This window comes from Camellia sinensis, chromosome 1 (genome assembly GCF_055761805.1).
Source record: "Camellia sinensis isolate YWXY chromosome 1, ASM5576180v1, whole genome shotgun sequence".
Taxonomy (NCBI): domain Eukaryota; kingdom Viridiplantae; phylum Streptophyta; class Magnoliopsida; order Ericales; family Theaceae; genus Camellia; species Camellia sinensis.
Genome location: NC_138961.1, coordinates 226,342,901 through 226,363,428, shown reverse-complemented (window position 1 = coordinate 226,363,428; position 20,528 = coordinate 226,342,901). Strand labels below are relative to the sequence as shown.

Sequence of the window (20,528 nt, the reverse complement as noted above, 5' to 3'; positions counted from 1 at the left end):
ATAAAAAATATCATTAATTATCATATGATTAATTGGATAATAAATTCACCTATTATGACTTCCATATAAGTCCCCCAATTTTTCATATCCGCAACAGGAATTTACTAGAATCACAATATACCACATGTGGTATGATAATTGTCAATGCTTGTAGCGAAACCACAAAACACCATAGCAGCCGGTAAGAATACTGACAGCCATTTTGTGGGAATACTAAGAAAAATAAACTAGAGGAAGAATGAATTGAATGGTGGATAATCTGATAGATCTTCAATAGGAAAGAAAAACAATGATACATCCTTCTAATTTTAGAGCTTTAATGATGTGACAGGCAATAAAAAAACAAAAAAACATAAGATTAAAACATCACATCATAATAAAATCCACTCCTATTAGAGCTTATTAGAATTTCTTTATTAGAGTTCTCAATCATTTTCATAGGAAAGAAAGACACCAGCTGGTGTTTTCATTTATTTAATTAATTAGCTTTTCACCAGACACACGTGTCCAAATTCGGAAACAAGGGACATGGCGAGTCAAATTGTAACTACATACAGCCATTCGATCCATCAATCAATCTTGTCCTAAATCAAACAAAGAAGAGACGATCTCAAAGAGAAGTGTTGATCTTGCACCTCTAAACCACTGGTCGTCAATTGATTCCACCGCAAAGAGCAACAATCTCAAAGGTATTCAGTCGACAATCTCACCGAGGGATGATTTCATCATGATCACTACCAGTGTACCAAGGGCCAGACCCAGACAACATCGACAAGTGACTATCTCAAAGGTGCTTAATCTCTTTTCATGTCTGTGCTCATATCCGTGCCTTCTAGGTTCAAAGCACTCAAATCCAATCCACTACACTCCCAGCACCCCTTATTAATGAGCCCATCAATGGGTCACAACAGTGGGTAATAGCACTTTAAAACCAATATCTACACACAGTATGTAACGAGCCTGGTTGACCTTTTCACCATTTACGTTGAAAACAAAAAGGGAAATTAGAATGGGCAAAAAAAGTATCGTGAATGATAAAATTAACAATACAGAGGACCATCACTTTAAATCATAGCACCATGAAAATCAAATAGTAAAAAAATCCCAATACAAACAAGAACCATAAAAAGGCATGCAAGCAACGTAAGAAACTTCTTTAAAAAAATATGAAATGGATAATGCAGCAGGCCGGAGTTAAACAGAAAATTAGAAATATCAAAAAATTCAGAAACAAGCAGTTACCCGTTGTTCACTTAAAAATTAAATGCACTTTGACAATGCAAGTGTTTGCACAAAATGTGTGGTCGTGACTCATCACTATAATATCTTGCAATGCTGCAATAAAAATATCATCGGCTTGCAAAAAGATCTGGAACAAAGATGACTTTAATTGTCTGTATACCTATTGAGCAGCATCCTCAGAAATCTAGCATCAAAAGGTACCAAAGGGTGGGGATGTGACGAACCTCCAGCAGTTCCAGAACCCTGCTGAAGTTCAATCACCAGCCACCGTACCGCTTTACTCATCTGTTCCAACCTAACCACACTGATAGATGGAAGATAGATGGAAGACCAGTTGTGACGGCCTGCCCTGTCTTTCCAGTCACCAAGCCAGTGGCTTCATCAACCAGGCACTCTGACCCTATCCTTTTGCTTCACAGACTCCACGAACTCTTCAGCTTGATCACAAGCCACTCTGAACAGCTCTTGACACTGCTTAAAGTTTTCTAGAGCAGCAACAGCAACTGCCGTTTTCTGGCCACCGGAACTCTCCTTGGCTTCAAGCACACCAGCTGCTGCGGCAACAAACCCCTGATATGCATTATTTAAAGCATCTACGATGTTGTCCATCTTGGCAGCCTTTACCTTCAAAGTGATATATAACAAACTGTTGAAACCCTATAAGGAAAATTAGGAAATAATAAATACACAATTGATGCATAAATGTAACTAACAGTAAGTTTCTACTCTCTCTTTCTTCTTCTTCTTCTTCATTTTTTCTCTGTGCCAGAGACAAAGTGTAAGACGGTAGTAACAATGCAAGGGATTTGAATGATAAGAAAAGAGCTTTATAGAGTCATTTTGAGTTGAGAAAAAGAGATCCTTAACGCGAAGCATGCTATCCATTTGCCAAACTAGGATAGACGAAAAGAAAAGATGGTGATCTCTCCTTGTTTGAATAATTTAGTAAAGAAATGAAGAAAAAGTAGTGGGTTATTCCCTCCTCTTGTTTAGGAAACAAAATGAGAGAACAGAAAATAAAAGAAAGCTTTATAACGTGCCCATCCACAGTGGGCTGCCAAGGGAGCTGCCATTGCCAAATTTTGGCAAGAGTTGGCAAAAACGGGTCTCCAGTGGCATACTATATTTTCAATGCCAAATCTGCCGGATCATCATCCGCAACTACTTTCCTTCCTTCTTTCCCTCCATCCCTCCCTTCTCTTCCTCATCATTTCCCAGCAGAAACTCCCCCAAACAAAATATAATATTTTTTAACAATTCACCAAAAAAACAGACTAAAAACAACAACAACAACAACAGCAACAACAATAATCAAGCAATTTCAAACATATTATCAAACAAATTTCAAGCAGTCTCAACTAATCTCAAGCAGTTTGAATCAAATTAAGCAATTCTCATCATCAGAAAGACGATTTCAGAAAAATAAATACCTGGACTTGAAGATGCGTGATGGATTTCAGTAACCTCAAGTTTCGTCTTGTTCACCTGCTTGCTTCGTCTTAGGGTTCGTGTGGTTTCGGCGCTGGAGATATAGATGGAGGGATCTGCGCGAGAGCTAGAGAGAGGCAGCGATGATCGGGTGGAGAGAGAGAGAGAGAGGGAGAGAGAAAATATTAGGGCTTAGGGTTTGAGGATTAAAGAGATACCTTTGTAATGGAATAATCACAGGACTGTGTCCGTGTGATGAAACCAAATGACAATTTTTAAGAAAATACAAATCCAATTGAAGAATAAAAAAAAGTAAATAATTAAAGAGATGCCTTTGTAATGGAGTCTTTTTCAGAGAGGTGTGCAGATTCTCTTCTCTGTGGTGAAGATGAAGATCATTCAACCGCTCAACGCTTTCAGGTCTTGTCCATTGATGAGCATTTCTGTCTGGACCTGGAATTCTTTTAGCTCCAAATTTTATGACGGGCCGGCCCTTTAGCCCAATGACAAAGACGAGGGAAAATTTATTGGGGGATTTGGTGATAGTCCCTTCACTATCTAATTTGTCTTTCAAAAGGACAAGAATTATATAAGTACTTTCAAAATTTCCTAATATTTTAAAATTTGTTTCTTTTACCATATTACTCCCATAAAATTTTACTCTGTATGAAAGTAAAATTTTACTCTGTATAAAAGTAAAATTTTACACTCTGAAACTAAAAGTAAAATTTTACTCTGAAAACGAGTAAATTGTGAGACTTTGAAGCTAAAAGTAAAATTTTACTCTGTATGAAAGTAAAATTTTACTCTGTATAAAAGTAAAATTTTACATTCTGAAACTAAGAGTAAAATTTTACTCTGTATAAAAGTAAAATTTTACTCTAAAAAACGAGTAAACTGTGAGACTTTGAAGCTAAAAGTAAAATTTTACTCTATATGAAAGTAAAATTTTACTCTTGTTCTGTCAAATGAAAAAACAGAACAATAGAACCAGAGTAAAATTTTACTCTGGTTCTATCAAATGAAATTTGATAAAAAAACAACAAAAATAAATCAAAAACAAAACAAATTAATCAACAAATCAACATATCTAATTGAGAAGAAAAACTTCTAAAACTCGATCAACAATCACAAATCTCAATGAAAAGAATACATATGTTCAACAACACTCATACACACAAATATATATATATATATATATATATACATATATTCTCAAAATCTTGAATGAGGAATGTAACGGCTGCGAGATCTTCAGATTTGGAGATCGTCTTCATCGATTTTGTGAAGTATGATCGATTTGGAGATCGTCTTCATCGTCTTCATCGGCTACGAGCTCAGATTTCAAATTTTTCATACGTATGATACTATATATATAAGGGCAATATTGTGATTAAAAAAAATAGAAATTATAAAATGTCCTTATTAAGGTAAGCATTTCTTACTCAGGGACTTTTTAAAAGAAAATTAATTGAGTTATCCTTTACCCTAATAAAAAGGCCCAAAAGGAAGGTTCCACCAAAAATCCCAAAATTCTCTACTGTATATTTAAAAGTTGTGAAGTGTAGATTACATCCAAACTATTTGTGATATTTGGATATAATTTTCTAGTTTTTTTTTTTTCTTTTAGTAGCATTGTTGATTTATTTTTGACTGTTCGTCAGCTCATTCATCCTATTATCCCAAATGTTATTTTCGTAGAGCTTATCAAAAAAATTATCCATGTAAAAATTAAAATTAATATAAAATTATTTATATAAAAAATTTAAATACTCAATGATCACAGAATGGCAAATTGTAATTGAAAGATTATAATATTTATTTTTCAAAACAAATATAATTCACCTATATAATTACCATTATCTTGCAGCTAACCTGATTTTTTTTTTTTTTAAATAGATAATATTCTGAAAAAATGAATCATGGAAAATATAGAGTGGGCCTCACTTACGGGTGATCTGACATATTGTAAATAAGTGTATTTTTTGACTTTTTATGACATGGGTTGAGTATAGGTTATGTTTGAAATGATGTGATAAACAAAAGATGTGACTTAAATAAGATGATGTGACTTAAATAAGACAATGACTTTTTGACTTTTTTAGTATATGCCACACAAGACCTTAAGCTTACAAACAAGGAATAAGCTACACGAGGAAAGCCCAGAGAGAGAGGATGGAAATTAAGACCGTGCAAAATATCACTTATCTGCTAAAATTACAATGATCTGCATTAATTCACACCGCTCTAATCGCTAATCACGGTTTAAATTTTAAAATTTATAATCCGTCAAACCGCTCCGCTCCACTCCACTATAGTTAATACATCTATATTTTTTAACTTTCAAAGAAATATCAATGTAAAAATAAGTGTTAGTGATTTAAAATATGAAATTTATTACAAATTAATGATTATATATATGAAACATATTATGTAAAATTACTTTGTGTTATATATCTAAAAAATATTACACAAATTAATGTAATGTATTATGCAAATGTATGATAATTAATTAGAATATTCTTCAATCCTCCAAAAACTGCCAAAACTACAATTTGTCAATCCGTTAATCCGTTAACGCGCTATTCGATTTGTAATTTTACTTTCAAATCGCTAGAGCCGCACCATGCGCACCTCTAGTGAAAACCATGAAATAACATCCGCCGTTATACTTGGGGCAATTATGCATAATCTTACAGGTTATAAACTTCCAAACAAATCAGTTGTTTAAAAGGTCAGGATCGTATCACTCTTTAATCTCTGCTTTCTTCTATGCATGCAGGGTCACCCAAACTGATTGAACACAACATATCTAACAAACAAACAAACAAGACCTCTATCTAAGAAGAGCTACATAGAAAATAAGTTGCTACACAACCAAGTTTCACATATATCTCTACACTACTCACCCTTTTTACTTTCATTTTGATTCCTAGTACCTTTAGGATCTGCACAGCCTGATGCCACCTTTGATTGTTGCACAAATCGAAGAGATGAAGGTGGGCCTGATGATGCTGGGGGACGAAATGGCCATGCCATAGAACTTGCACCTGAAGCAGGGGAACTTGAAAATTGGCCCGGCCTCACAGAACTGGCAGCAGCCTTTGCATCTCTATCTGCCTTCTTCTCTAACTCTTGAGCACTAGACGGTGCATCAATATCCATTTCTTGAGTGACATTATTTCTCTCTCCTGCTGTTTTTATACCTGAAACCCCAAAGGGCAGCTGGGCCTGCCAAAAATTTGGTGCCCGGTTCAACACAGGCGCATGAGTCGCACGGAAATTACCTTTGCTGTCAGGGTCTTCTTTGCCTCCAATGATCTGATGGCATGTGTCCAAGACATCACTCGGTTTGGTAGGCTTGATTTCAATCTGCTTGTCTCTGTCCGTGGAAGTTCCTTCAAGTATATCGACTCTAGTTGTTGAAGAACGACCAGAGGCTATAGTAGTTGTAGGAAATGCTTTCTCTGGAGGGACAGCTGGAGTATAATTAGAAGGAAGAAGATCATCCCAATTCTCCAGTAGTTCCTTGTAAACTTTACGGAGAGTGACCTCAGTGAGCCCCGTCACCTTACAAATTTCTGCCTGAGTCTTGCGTTTGTCTTCAAGTTGGCAGGCCAAATAAATAGCAGCAGCAGAGATGCTAATAGGGTTCCTGCGAGTGCAGAAGCATTTGTTGATCACGACTTCTCCAATGTGAGTTGCAAGTTCCTGAAAAGAGTTACTAGACAAAAGTTACGGGCAGATTTGCTTTATTTAATAATTAGAGAGAGAGAGAGATGAGAAAAGAGAAAAGAGAACAGCAGGTAATAAAATATTTTCACAATTGTGATTTGATGAACAGAGCAGTCTCTTTGCTTTTGTAGGGGCGGTTGGGCTAGGTGTGGAGTCTGGCAAGTATGGTAGACATTGAGAAGACAAGAGACCATCAGAGGTCGGCTGTGTGAGAGCAGAGACAGACAATAGTAGGAAAGTCTGCCAATGGAGAGCCAGAACGTCTAGGTGGAGATGGAGAAGATTATCCTGGCATGAGTGACGAGGTCTACAAATTATCGAAGGGTCGGGCAATGGAGTCTAGTTCAATTGGTCAAGTGTTCGAGTGAGGACAAATGGAAGAGGTAGCTATCTCTACTTGGCGCGAGAACCTGGAGATAACAACCACGCTTTAGTGATATGATTGAGTAGGATTGTGTATATCAATGTTGGGTTAGGTTGGTCTGAGAAGGTTTTCATGAGCTTTTAGGATTGTCTGTCATAAATAGGCTCTATATTGCAGTAAAACAAATTCAGGCCTCTAAATATGATGCTTTATAGAAATCTTATTTTCATTTTCATTTTTTTTTTTTGGAAGTGCAATCTTCTTAACATTACTGTGTAAGCTAACAAATAGTGAGGCATAATCTGAAATCTTGCAAGTTGAAACTGTGTAGTGTTGGAAAGTTTTTGACTACCAGAGTTTTAAGATTTTAAGATGCCAAGGTAAATGTACTGCACAAGAGCACATTGAGGTTACCTGAGCAGATTTGTTCAATTGGAGAAGTGTACAAAACCTTGGCATATGGACTGATATGGAATTGCTGTTGATGGGCTGACTTAGTTGCAAAGCTTCTCCTAGTATCTTTATATACTTCCCAATCTCCTTTTGGGGCAAATTGGCTGCAATTGAGATTTCCTGTTAAAATGAAAGAGGTGCTAGGTCATGATATTCAAAACTCAGGTAACACAGGTAACTAACATTACAGATAAAAGCAAATAACTTGGCAGTAAGGGCAATGCATATGGGCAAAACACTTTATACACGGACCAATGAAGATGTGAAGATTGGCGGCTAAGAGATACCCAAGAGGCAAATATTGAACATTTTCATTATTTAGGCTCAATTAGTCATAGCAAGGGAGACATTAAAGAGAATGCTGATAAAAGAATTTAATTCAGGCATTTAAATGGAGAATTGTTTCTACAGCTTTGTATTATCAATGGATACTTGTCAGCATAGGTTGAATCAATAAGGAAGGCATCTTAGTGTGTGATTTCGATTGAACTTACAAGAAATTATGACACTAGTTGCTCAATGATATTGTTTCGATGGGAACAATATGAATTTTTTTTTTTTTTTTAAGCACCATGACCATGGCATTTGCTTTAAAATAGCTCCCATATTACCACTATGTCCAAGACACCAATTGCCTAGTAAAGTATTCAAGTTAAATGATCATGAGTGTAGGCATGTAAATTAGTCTAATAATGATGTAAGGTTAGACTCACAAATGTTAGACTTCATTTTTTGTTTCTTTTCTTAGTTAATAAGAATTTCATTGTCTCGTAATGGCATTCAACCTTTGTTTCCAATCCATCCAATAGTGACAGATTATTATCGCATTATTGGCTCTTATTGACGTGACGGGAGAGCTGTTTCTTGGTTAGATAAAATATATCCGCACTTAAAGCCTAAACAAACCATATAGCCTCTAAACTCAGCGTGAAGGCTTCTTGGTCTGAATGAAAGTGTCGATAGTATTTTTAGAGTCATAATTTTAGTTGATATGGGGTTTGTCTACTCCATAAACACTAGAACTCTTCTACCATTTTAAACATTACACTCTTCTACCATTTTAAACATTACCTTAGAATCCACTCTTACCCTAAACTCACCATAAATTTACTTGTGGGCTGCCTCATGCCATAGTTTTCTAGCCTGTCTTAAATCAATTACCACAACATTGGCCTGGCCTGGCACAACCTCAATGGATTTTCCTCGTAGAAACAAAGCTCCCTTACTCCAACCATGAACACCACAACACTAGACAAGGACATTAGTCACTACCATGTGTTAATCCATTGCTAGAACATCATAATATGAATAGAGCATTGCATCATTTGAAAATGACAACTTCAAAAAAAAAAAAAAAAACAGTGGTAACTTTGCGCTGTTTGGGAAGATGGAATTTTTGGTTTTTTTCTTCTAAAAGACAAATTGGTTACAAAATAAAAATAAAAAAAACAAATCTAAATAAAATATCGCATTAAATCCCATAATCATTACACTTTTTCTGTTACAAGCATCACATCCAATTAAAAAAAAAAACCAACAACCTTCCCAAACACAAAAAAAAATTTCTCCAATAATATCCTACAACTAAAAATATTATAAAAAAAAATCCACCCCCAAACACCCACGTAATCTAATCTGATTCGACAAATAATGGATTCACATCACTGACAATTAAAAGCCCCAAAATAATCTATAAAAAAAAGTATTTATGCATGTATCTATGTATGGTATGCATGTTTACCTGGAGAGTTCTGGGTTCTTGAGCTTCTCTAATGGCTTGAACAAGAGCCGCAGTGGCCAGGGCTTCGACACTGCGATTCCTCAAACAAGTAGCCGACAAACAATCCCTGAAAAGCTGAAACGCGTGGTCCGAGATATCGTAATCTAATCCCAGAATCGACGAAACATCAATTATTTGAAGATAAGCCCTCAGGTTGTCCACAACCACGGACGGACCAGATGACGACGAAGAAGTGGTTTCGAGGACGCGTTCCAGCTCGGCGAGGTTTCCGGCGAAGGAGGTAGAAGATTGGGCGAAGACCGGGTAGGGTTCGAGCGACCAGGTCGAGAAGGCGGTGATGAAACCCGTTGGCTCGAATGGATCTTCTTCTTCTTCTGGTTCGTCTTCGTCTTTGAATTGGTCAGTGGTGGTGATTTTGGTGGAGATGGGGAGGGTGGGGAGGTCGGAGGTGACGAGGCAGAGAGGGGAGTCGATGGATCGGAGGTGGAAGAGGTGGTGGGATTGGGTGTGGCGTTCCTCGACTACGCGGCCGCAGGAGGTGCACTCGGTTATGGATCGTCCGCTGGCCGTGGTGGCGCAACTAACCTGCGCCGCCGAGCAGTATGGGCACCGCATGTCTGCTCTGCTGCTCTCTTTCTTCTTGGGTCCGGCGATCGTCTATGGTTTGGGTTTGGGTTTGGGGTTGGTGAGAATTATTGGGTTTGGTGGTCCATTACCCGAATCAATATCGTTATGTTATGGCCTGTGGGTAGGGGTGTATCTGGTTCGGTTTGGGACGGATTGCAATTCGGTTTGGACCCGTTTGTATTTATGTGATTTGAGAAAAAATCAATTCGTAACTGTTTGTAATGCGGTTTGCGGTTTATGTGGATAGGGTTCACGGATGTGTGAGCGGTTGCGGACGGTTTGCGAATTGAACTTTTTTTTAAAAAGTTTATTTTTAAACCTTTTTTTTTTCTCATATTTTGTCGATCTTTATTTTGAACCATTTTTCTCACTTTCTAAAATGCTCAAACATTAATAATTAATGAATTAAAACTTATAAAAAAAACAGATTTCAAAAAAAAAATACAGGTTCAATACAGATTCAATACAGATTCCAAAAAAAAAAATACAGATTCAATACATATTCAAAAAAAAAAAATATAGATTCAATACATATTCCAAAAAAAAAATACAGATTCAATACAGATTCCAAAAAAAAAATACAGAATCCAAAAAAAAAATACAGATTCAATATAGATTCCAAAAAAAAAAATATAGAATCCAAAAAAAAAAAACACAGATTCAATACAGATTCCAAAAAAAAAAAAAATACAGATTCAATACAGATGAAAAAATACAAATTCAATTCCAAAAAAAACAGAGCAAAACCAGAGAGTGAGACTGATGAGATGAGAGAGAGAGAGACTTACTTGTGATCGATCGGTGCAAATGCAAAACCAGAGAGTGAGACTGATAAGATGAGAGAGTGAGGGAGACAGATCAGAGAGATATCTAATATATATATATATATATATATATTGTAAAAAAAACTCAAAGATCAGGGCGAGAAAGAAAGAGACAGAGACTGAGAGACAGAGAGGCTTACCTACCTGTGAGTCGATCGGTGGTATGAGTCGATCGGTGGTGCAATGAGAGAGTGAGTCGATCGGTGGTGCGATTAGAGAGTGAGACGATCGGTAACGAGAGTGAGAGAGATAGTGATGAGATGAGAGAGTAAGGAGGAGAGAATCGTGTTTTTGGGTTTGAGAGGTAGATAGATCATTAAGGTTTTTTTGTTTTGTTTGGTGAGATGAGATGAGATGAACGAACGCTCAGATTTGAAAGAGGGGAAAAAAAAAATAATAATGTATTAATGCGGGCGGGTTGGGTAGGTGCGGTTCAAACCCGCAACCCGCCCGCAACCCAAAATTTATATAAAATCCAAACCGCACCCTACCCTAATGTGTTTGCGAAATCGCCCACACGCGTGCGGTTCGGATCGGGTAGGACGGTTTGGGCGGGTCGAATAACCCTATGCCCAGCCCTACCTGTGGGTAACATCCTGATCAGGTCAAGTAATGATGATGCCATACCATCCGCATAAGAAAAATGTTATATATTTAAATAAATAAATTATAGTTTTTTTTAATTAAAGATTAATAAAGAAATTATAATTGGTAGGTAATTGTGGAGGCTGAGTTTATCATTAATGGATCGATGAAACTAATTATTCTAGATCGGCAAAATAATAAACCATAAAACAAATGAGTAATTAAAGAGGGTTTACATGTCTTTTTATTTCATGCATTATTTTATTTTAAAACCGAACATTTCATCCTCTTTAAATTTATCCAAACTACAATCGATTTATTTATTGGTTATAGTTGAGTTATTTAATAATCATTGTTAATCATTACTCGGTAAATTTACTTTACCAAATCTAGTATTATTCTCTATCGCACTAAGGAGTTTGTTGGTTTTTTTGACTTTCAAAGGTTAGTATTGTAATTTTAAGCGTGCCAGCAAGAATCAATCAGTCATTACAGAAGATTAATTGCCAACCAATTATCAGACAATTGTGTTTCAATTTTTTCAGCCTCAATGAAGAGGACTTTTATTGGTGATTTGTTTAGGAGAATCTAGTAAATAATAATTAAATAAAGAACAATTGCAACATTTCATTAAATAAAAATGAAAAACTTACAATGATCTGATCCAGCCTTGTAGAGGTTTACAACAACAAGATACTTGAAATTACTCATATGAATAAAGTGTAATACAAGAATTTGAAGAACAGAAATGTAAAGAACAAGAAATGTAAAAACTGGAAGGAAAATAAAGTAGATAAAAACTGGTTTCTAGATCTGAGTTTGGGACTTCTTTTTGGGGCCTTCTCTGCTATTTATACTTCTCCGTGATAACTGTCAAAATGAGCTTCTAACCGTCGAAGCATTCCTTTATAATCGCTGATCATGCTTCCTCATAGTTAGCTCCACTACGCCATGTTTGCAGTTAGGCTTCCCTCCTTATTTTGAATTTGAATCTTGTGAGTAACTGTTAGGCCACATCATCTTATATCCCTTGATCATTCCAGTGTTATGCAGACCCATTATTGTCAGTATGGGTTGACACATGTTTGACTATGGTTGGCGATTTATATTGCCTTCCCAAATTGCCCTTCTCATACCACGTGTTGAATCGTGATTGGCTTATACAATTTATACAGCCAACATTACCCCCCCGCACTAATATACCCAATACTTGGTGATATTAGTAGATCAAAACACTTCACCCACGTCCTAAGACGTGCATGGGTTTCATATCTTCTTAAAACTGCAACCGCCTGCATTAAATTCTTTTCCACACCTTGAACATTTCCCATTATCTGAGCATTCGAAAGGACTGATACAGCTCGCATGGCCAAACAAACTTTCTTTGACATAGATCGAGCATACGAGGAGTTGCTAGATAATAATGTTTGTCCTCGAAAGAATTTTCATGCATTTATTAGCCACTCCTATCCACCTTCCTATATTCAAGTCATGGAAGCTTTTGCAAACTATCGACCTTTGGATTATGAACCTGTTGTTCATAATTCTCTAACCCAAAACTTTGCAAACATGGATATTGGAAGCTCTTCTTCTGACCCGAAACCTTCTGCGTAGGATGAGGCTGCAACTTTTTCTTCTAAGACTTCTGGCGGGGAAATTGGCCAGAACCTGAGGAATCCAAGCTGAGGGAGCGCATTAATCATCACTTTGTTGAATTTGCTGATCTTCCATCTTTCCCTCCTTTTATTCGGAGCTCAATGGTTTACCCATATGTATCCATCGATCTCCAACGCAGTTTGGAAGACAACTTACTCATAGCATGGTACACGTCCTCCATGCCTACGAAGATAGTGCACGCCTGTTGCCCAGAGAAAGCACAAGGGTACATCCCATCATTCTTAGCCCAGAGGGCAAAATTTTGCTCATCTGACTAGCTTGATTGCATTAACAACCACCAGTTCCCTCCTTCTTTCGAGATGGATCCTCATGCGCCTCCTCTTCCGCAAAACCCTCATTGGGTGGAAGAACTAAGACTTATTCTCTTTGAGAATCAGTTTCTTCCTTCCTATCAACCTCCAACTTCCCCCACTATATTTGAGCGATATCAAGCTCAGCTTCTGCTTGCAGCCTTTTCTCACTTGCCCTTCAATGTTCTTGAGGGTGATGTTCCTCTTAAGAACCTTCGATAGGCTTGTGACATTATGACTCGAAGTCATGTCCTCAATCCTATTGCCCAAGCAGAGCTTCAGATGTTTTTGGATCAACTCCCACTACTTCTTCATTGGCACCAAACTTCTGTGGCCACCACTCAATCTTTGGACAACATCTCAGCCCGTTGAATTCACACCATGTAGCGACTCTAATTTTCTTAAGTCATTATTTATTATTATTATGATTATTATTATCTTATTTTATTTTTGACTTTATTAATTGTGTAGTCACATGAGAATTTAATGTGATATTTAATTAATTTAATGTGTTATTTAATTAATCCATATATTTATATTTGTTATATAAAAAAAGAGGTGTTATATATATATATATATATATTTAATCTTATATTTCTATATATATATAATAATAATAATTATGTTGTATTATATAATATAATATATTATAATAGTTTATTAAGTTAGAATATGATTAGGTAATCAATCAAAGAAAAGAAAAGAAAGAGAGGTGCAGCAGGAAAGAGAAAGCCACGAGAGAGAGAGAGAGAGAGAAAAAGAGAGAGAGAGAGAGAGAGATTCATCCAAAACTATAGACAGTGCATGCAGAGAAGAGAGAGATGGCTTGGAGAGAAAGTGGTGAGAAAGAGGAGAAAAAAAAAAGGAAAAAGAAAAAAAGAAAAGGATTAAGATTTTGTTTTGGTGGTTCCATTAGTTCTCCAAATATTTTTTTGATCTTTAAAATAATATTGTGAGTACAAAACTCACTTCCCTTGATTTATGTTTAATTCGTTATTTTTATTTATTTATTTATTTTTATTTATCTGATGCTAGTTTGATTTAGTTTAATTATTTTGATTAGTTGTGTATGTAAGGTTTAGGATTTTTAGATGATTGATTGATTTTAATTATTTTGATTAGTTGTGTATGTAAGGTTTAGGGTTTTTAGATGATTGATTGATTTTAATTATTTTGATTAGTTGTGTATGAACGGCTTAGGGTTTTTATATGGATTTATTTTATGATTGTAATCACACTCATGGATATATAAAATTAAAATAAATTAGGAACCCATAGATAAATTCTTTACACTCCACCATGACTCTATGGATTGTTGTTTTATTTCAGTGTTGGTGAGAAAGAGTGTATAAAAAAAAAGTGAGGATTATGAGATTTATTTGAATGTCTTAGGCTTGGCATTGTTATGTTTATTCTCATGAGTGAGATGTTGTGTATATATATATTGTTGCCTCATTCTCATGAGTAGACAAGTGCTTTGATTTACGCGTGTACGTATATGCTAATCATCCGAGGAGTGTGGGTCAAACTCGGGACGATATCCTTGTGCAAGTTTGGATTCGGAGCCGTGTTAAGTATACAGGAGGCATATGGGATATATGTGTAAGCCAGAAGTGGAGGCCGAAGTGGTGGAATTAAGGTACAAAGAATTTAATTATGAGTTTATTAGTATAGTGTGAATTGTATTGATTTGTACAACTTAAAAAAAAAGTAAACGCTCTCGATAAATTATTAAGTTTGAGCAGAGGCATGTATACGTGATTCTAGACAACTTTTGTGTTTTAACTTTTTATTAAAAAGATCGATTAGAACTTATAATCAGATAATCTTCGTTATTGTAGTTTTGATTTATTTTAGCAATGCAGATTTTAGAGGTTGTTTTAACGCACGAAATGAGCTCATTTTTATTGGTCTCCCGTAAAATGAAGTAAAATATTATTCTGCACACTTTTTATATTTTGAACTTTCCGAAAAAAATCATCTTAGGGCATTTTTTGTTCATTTTCAGCTTCAAATTTTTCGGTTGAAATCCGTCTAGGTTCTTCTATCAAGTTTTTCTCTCAACCTGTTCCGTTTCTACTAAATTCATTAGCGTTGTCTTTTAGAAAATTTGATTCTGTACAACTTTTGTTCTTTGAATTTTGGTCAATTCAAATTATTTAAGTAAGAAACGGTGCATTTTTATACTTCTTTAATAAGTTGCTTATAATTAAATTATACTAACTTTATTTTTTGCAAGATGGTGGGTCTTACTAATTTTTTTGCAGGGCTGACTCACCATATTTTTATTTCTATTTTATTTATTTCATACTCAATTTATATTTTGTTGTGTACGGGTAAGAAACTAAATGCCACCGTATTTCGAGAAACTGCCCATTCGTCTCGGCGTAGATGGAACTACTTGTCTTGTCCCGTAACAAAAATTAAATGTATTTTTGTTTGTGTCTGGTGGACATGTGGGTGTTCCGCGCCCACAAGGTTATCAAGAACAGCGGTAGCAAGTGCCACAGTTGGGTTATCGTCCTCCCGTACCTCAGTTAGAGGGGCCTCCACCTATCAGACTAGTAGCACCTCAATCGATTAATAGAAAGTGTTTTGGGTGTCAGTAGGTGGGACATGTAATCAAGGATTACCCTCAGAGACAGCAGGCGCGACAGGGTCAGGCAGCTCCAGCCAAGGCATTTGTAGTGATGCCAGGAACTGACAAAGTGCAAGGTACTTTTAATCTCTTTCAAGAACCTATTAGAGTACTTTTTGATACTGGTGCCTCTCATTCTTTTATATCTAGACAGTTTGTAGAAAGAGAACATATTGTAACTTCCTCTTTGTCTAGACCTATTTGTATTGAGACCCCTTTAGGAGGGGCAGTTACTCTTTATGAGATGTGTAAAGATTTTGAGATTAACTTTGCGGGCAAAGTCTTGTATGCAGACCTAATTGTGTTAGGGTTTGAGGGGTTTGTAATTATTTTGGGTATGGATTGGTTGCGAAAACACTTTGTGACTCTAGATTGTGCTAGAAAGACTGCAAATATAGATGTTCATGGTATGCCACGGCTTACCCACACTTCTAGGGATGGAGAAGAGTCGGTGATGACGAGTTTTTTGTGTTCGATAGAAATCCTTAAGAAGGATATTAGTGAGGTAGATGTGGTGCGTGAGTTTGAGGATGTATTTCAGGAGATACTTGGACCTCCACCTCGACGGGTAGTAGAATTTTGCATTGACTTAATGCCAGGAACTGCATCAATTTCTAAGGCAACATACAGAATGGCACCAAAAGAGCTTGTAGAGATGAAAAAATAACTAGATGAGATGCTTCAGAAAGGGTTCATTCATTCAAGTAACTCCTCGTGGGGAGCACCCGCGATCTTTGTTTTCAAGAAATATGGCACTCTCCATATGTGCATAGATTACAGAGAGCTGAACAAGGTGACTATCAAGAATAAGTATCCGCTCCCTAAAATTGATGACTTGTTTGATCAGTTGAAGGGGGCAGCCTTGTTCTCTCAGTTTGATCTCAGAACTGGTTACCATCAGATGGGTGTGTCAGAGGAAAGTATACCGCTTACTGCTTTTCGGACCCAGTATAGGTTGTGCGAATTTCCTATAATGCCTTTTGGTTTGACCAATGCTCTTGCTTATTTCATGGACTTGATGAACAGAATTTTTCAATCATATCTAGATAAATTTGTGATTATCTTCATAAATGATATCCTGGTGTATTCTAAGAATGAGGAGGAACATAGAGAACACTTGAAAGTTGTATTGCCGACTTTGAGGGAGTAGCAGTTATATGCTAAGTTCAGTAAGTGTCACTTTTGGGAGAAAGAAGTTCAATTTTGGGACATGTTGTATCCAATCAAAGGATAACGGTAGATCTTGAGAAAGTTATTGCGGTCAAAGAATGGAAGCAGCCTACGAACCCTATAGAGGTGAGAAGTTTTTTGGACTAGCCGGTTATTACAGGAGATTTATAGAGAAGTTTTCCACTATTGCAGCAACCATGACCAAGTTGACCCGCAAGAATGTAAAGTTCTTATGGACAGATGATTGTCAGAAAGCTTTCCAGGAGTTAAAGTAGCGGTTAACTACAGCTCCGGTGTTAACTATACCGGTACAAGGGGAAAAGTTAGTAGTGTTTACTGATGCGAGTGGAACTGGGTTGGGATGTGTGTTGATGCAGCAACAGAAGGTTGTATCTTATGCTTCTCGACAATTAAAACCTCATGAGAGACGATACCCTACTCATGACTTAGAGTTGGTAGCAGTTGTTTTTGCGTTGAAAGTGTGGCGACACTATTTTTTTGGGGAGCACTTTGAGTTGTACGCAGATCACAAGAGCCTCAAATATCTCTTTTCTCAAAAAAAGTTAAACATGAGGCAACAGAGGTGGGTTGAATTCGTCAGTAGTTATGATTTCAAGATCCTTTACCACCGGGGGGAAGGAAATGTGGTCGCTGATGCACTTAGTCGACAACATGGGATTATAGCTTCTTTGATGATTCAGGAATGAAAGTCCTTGGAGTTAATTTCGATGCATGATGTTCAACCAATAGAGAGTGCTGAGAGGGCATACATTGGTAGTTTGACCGTACAGCCAACGTTATTGCGTAAAGTTCGTTAGATGTAGAATTTAGATGGGTTTCTCGTCAGTAAGCTTGATGACCTTGTAGTGGATTTGATCGATGATTGTCCTACTGATTGGTCTGTGGACTTAGATGGGGGATTGCAATTCAAGGGCGGGTCGGGTGTACCTAACATTGTTGAATTGAGGAAAAAGATTATGGATGATGCCCATAGGTCCCAATATACCATTCACCCTGGTGGGACTAAGATGTATCATGACCTGAAGAGGACGTTTTGGTGGGAAGGTATGAAGAAGGATGTAGGAGAGTATGTTTCTCGATGTTATGTGTGTCAGCAGGTTAAGGCAGAACACCAACGACCGTTTGGACTTTTGCAGCCTCTTGAGATTCCTACTTGGAAATGGGAGTACATCTCTATGGACTTCGTGGACGGATTGCAGCGGTCTAAGCGAGGCAATGAATCTATTTGGGTGATAGTGGATCGACTTACCAAGTCTGCTCATTTTATTCCTATCAGTCTTCACCGAACTGTGGATAAACTAGCTAGGCTGTATATTCAAGAGGTGGTGCGACTTCATGGCACGCCAGTTTCTATAGTTTCAGATCGTGATCCGTTGTTTGTGGCAGAGTTTTGGGAGAGTTTTCAGCATGCTTTGGGTGCTAGGTCAGACTTGAGCATGGCTTATCATCCTTAGACGAATGGGAAAACTGAGCGGGTAAATCAAATCTTGGAGGATATGTTGAGAGCTTGTATCCTCGATCTTGGTGGTAGTTGGGAAGAACACTTGCCATTGGTGGAGTTTGCTTATAATAATAGTTATCACTCCAGTATCGGGAGGGCACCTTTTGAGGCTTTGTATGAGAGGCCATGTCGATCACCTGCTTGTTGGATGGAAGTAGGAGATGCACCATTGTTAGGGCCAGAGTTGGTGAGAGAGACCACGAAGAAGGTGAACATTATTCGGGAACGTATTAAGATTGCACAGAGTCGTCAGAAGAGTTATGCTGATAGAAAATGTAAGGAGGTTGAGTTGAATGTTGGAGATTTTGTGTTTTTGAAGGTCTCACTGATGAAGGGTATCATGCGGTTCGGAAAGAAGGGAAAGTTGGCACCTAGATTTATGGGACCATATGAGATCACCGAGAGGATTAGTAATGTGGCTTACAAATTAGCTCTACCATCTACTTTAGCTATGATTCACAATGTGTTCCATGTATCTTTATTGCGGAAGTGTGTACAAGACCCTTCCCAAGTAGTATCACCAGAAGTGTTGGAGATTAATGATGATCTCACGCATGTGGTGTGATTGGTTGCTATTCTAGATCGGGATGTAAAGCAGTTGCGGCGCAAGAAAGTGAACTTGGTAAAAGTGCAACGGAGCGAAGATGAGAACGATATTACCTGGGAGTTAGAAGAGAAAGTTCGGCGTATGCACCTGGAACTTTTTGCCTAGTACTCTCTCCTATCGAATCTCAGGATGAGATTCTTTTGAGGTGTGTATATTGTAGCGATCCTAATTTTCTTAACTCATTATTTATTATTATTATGATTATTATTATCTTATTTTATTTTTGGCTTTATTAATTGTGTGGTCACATGAGAATTTAATGTGATATTTAATTAATTTAATGTGTTATTTAATTAATCCATAAATTTATATATTTATATTTGTTATATAAAAAAAGAGGTGTTATATATATATACTAGCGTATGCCCGTGCCTAAAGGCACGGTGTAAATAATTTTAAGATTAAAATATAGTTATAATTTATACGTATTATGTTGAAATTTATAAAGTTTGTGTCATTTTTTGATAAAGATACTGAAAAAATATATTGAAATATTTTTCTTCTTAAAGAACTTATAACAATTTTGTTTGTATTACACGCTCTACAAAACTCAAATAAAATAACAACTCTCCCTAATCTTAATGCAAATTAAGAAACAAACATATAAGATTTAAAGTTATATTGCATATCAAAATATAAAAGACAGTAAAAAAACGTGTAAACAATGAATAAAAAACAGAAATAAAGTTATACTGTCATACACCAAAAGGGTAGGTTAAAACTTTACAAAAAGTGGGTTAAAGCTTTACAAAAGATGTATGCTTTACAAAAGATGTGTCACTAACATGTCATACACCAAAAATTATATTGTCATACACCAAAAATATGTATGCTTTACAAAAGATGTGTCAATAACATGTCTTCAAATATGCGTTTGCCCAAACTTCCTCCACATTACTTTCCAAAAAGTCTTTGTATCAACTTTTATGTATCCCCAATGAGGAATATGCACAACTTTTATGTTTTTTGTCTACAATATATGCTGGTATATTATGTTGAAATTTTTTGGGGTGTTTTCTTATAATATAAACTACAATATATGTTGATAATATACCAACATATATATGCTGGTATGGATATTTAGGATGTTTTTTGTCTATAAGGTTCATTGGTATATTAAGAAGACAAAAAACACCCTAAATACTACTTAGAGACCATAAACCCCCATCTGAAATATATGTTGATAATATACCAGCATATATATGCTGGTATGGATATACCAGTAAAATAGATGATCCAATCATCTATTTTACTTCACCAATAAAATAGCCAAATAAAAATAAATAAATAAATAAATAACATATAAGAGAAATATTGTTATGCAATTATAAGAAAAAAGCCTTGCCTACTACAAATGCGGATCAACCAACTCACAATTCGTAATAAAAGCATCAAAATCTCTCAAACGCCTTGAGACTCCATCCCCATTCAACTTTTTCAAACAATAAACCCCCATCTTCTTAAAAGCCTTGCCTACTACAAATGTGGATCAACCAACTTTTTTGTTATAAGAAAATATAACAATAAACCCCCATCTTCTTAATATACCAGTTTTTTGTCTATACCAGTATAAGAAAATATAACAAAAAACACCCTAAATACTACATAATATACCAGTATAAGAA

The 20,528-nt window shown here is 36.3% G+C and overlaps 2 protein-coding genes across 2 annotated transcripts; both read right to left on the bottom strand.

Annotated features, from left to right (window-relative positions):
- Positions 1-432: 432 nt before the first annotated feature.
- Positions 433-3,237, bottom strand: LOC114294610 (mediator of RNA polymerase II transcription subunit 32). Its single transcript, XM_082897033.1, is given in 6 exon segments — positions 433-969; positions 1,403-1,569; positions 1,572-1,649; positions 1,651-1,899; positions 2,673-2,797; positions 3,003-3,237. Coding segments are annotated over 4 exon segments (477 nt in total). The 5' UTR covers positions 1,852-1,899; positions 2,673-2,797; positions 3,003-3,237; the 3' UTR covers positions 433-938.
- Positions 3,238-5,393: 2,156 nt separating this feature from the next.
- On the bottom strand, positions 5,394-10,049 carry PBRP (plant-specific TFIIB-related protein). Its single transcript, XM_082897028.1, has 3 exons — positions 8,964-10,049; positions 7,184-7,342; positions 5,394-6,381 (listed from the first exon to the last, which is right to left on the bottom strand). Exons 1-3 carry the CDS (start codon positions 9,576-9,578, stop codon positions 5,572-5,574), a joined length of 1,584 nt encoding a protein of 527 aa, XP_082753154.1. The 5' UTR covers positions 9,579-10,049; the 3' UTR covers positions 5,394-5,571.
- Positions 10,050-20,528: the final 10,479 nt, after the last annotated feature.

What these genes read in the sequence shown, in the direction of transcription:
- PBRP (XM_082897028.1), bottom strand. Translation starts at nt 9,578, where the DNA reads ATGCGGTGCCCATACTGCTCGGCGGCGCAGGTTAGTTGCGCCACCACG. An exon ending in AAGAACCCAGAACTCTCCAG is followed by an intron (nt 7,343 to 8,963) that starts GTAAACATGCAT and finishes TCATTTTAACAG; the next exon opens with GAAATCTCAATTGCAGCCAA. An exon ending in AATTGAACAAATCTGCTCAG is followed by an intron (nt 6,382 to 7,183) that starts GTAACCTCAATG and finishes AACTCTTTTCAG; the next exon opens with GAACTTGCAACTCACATTGG.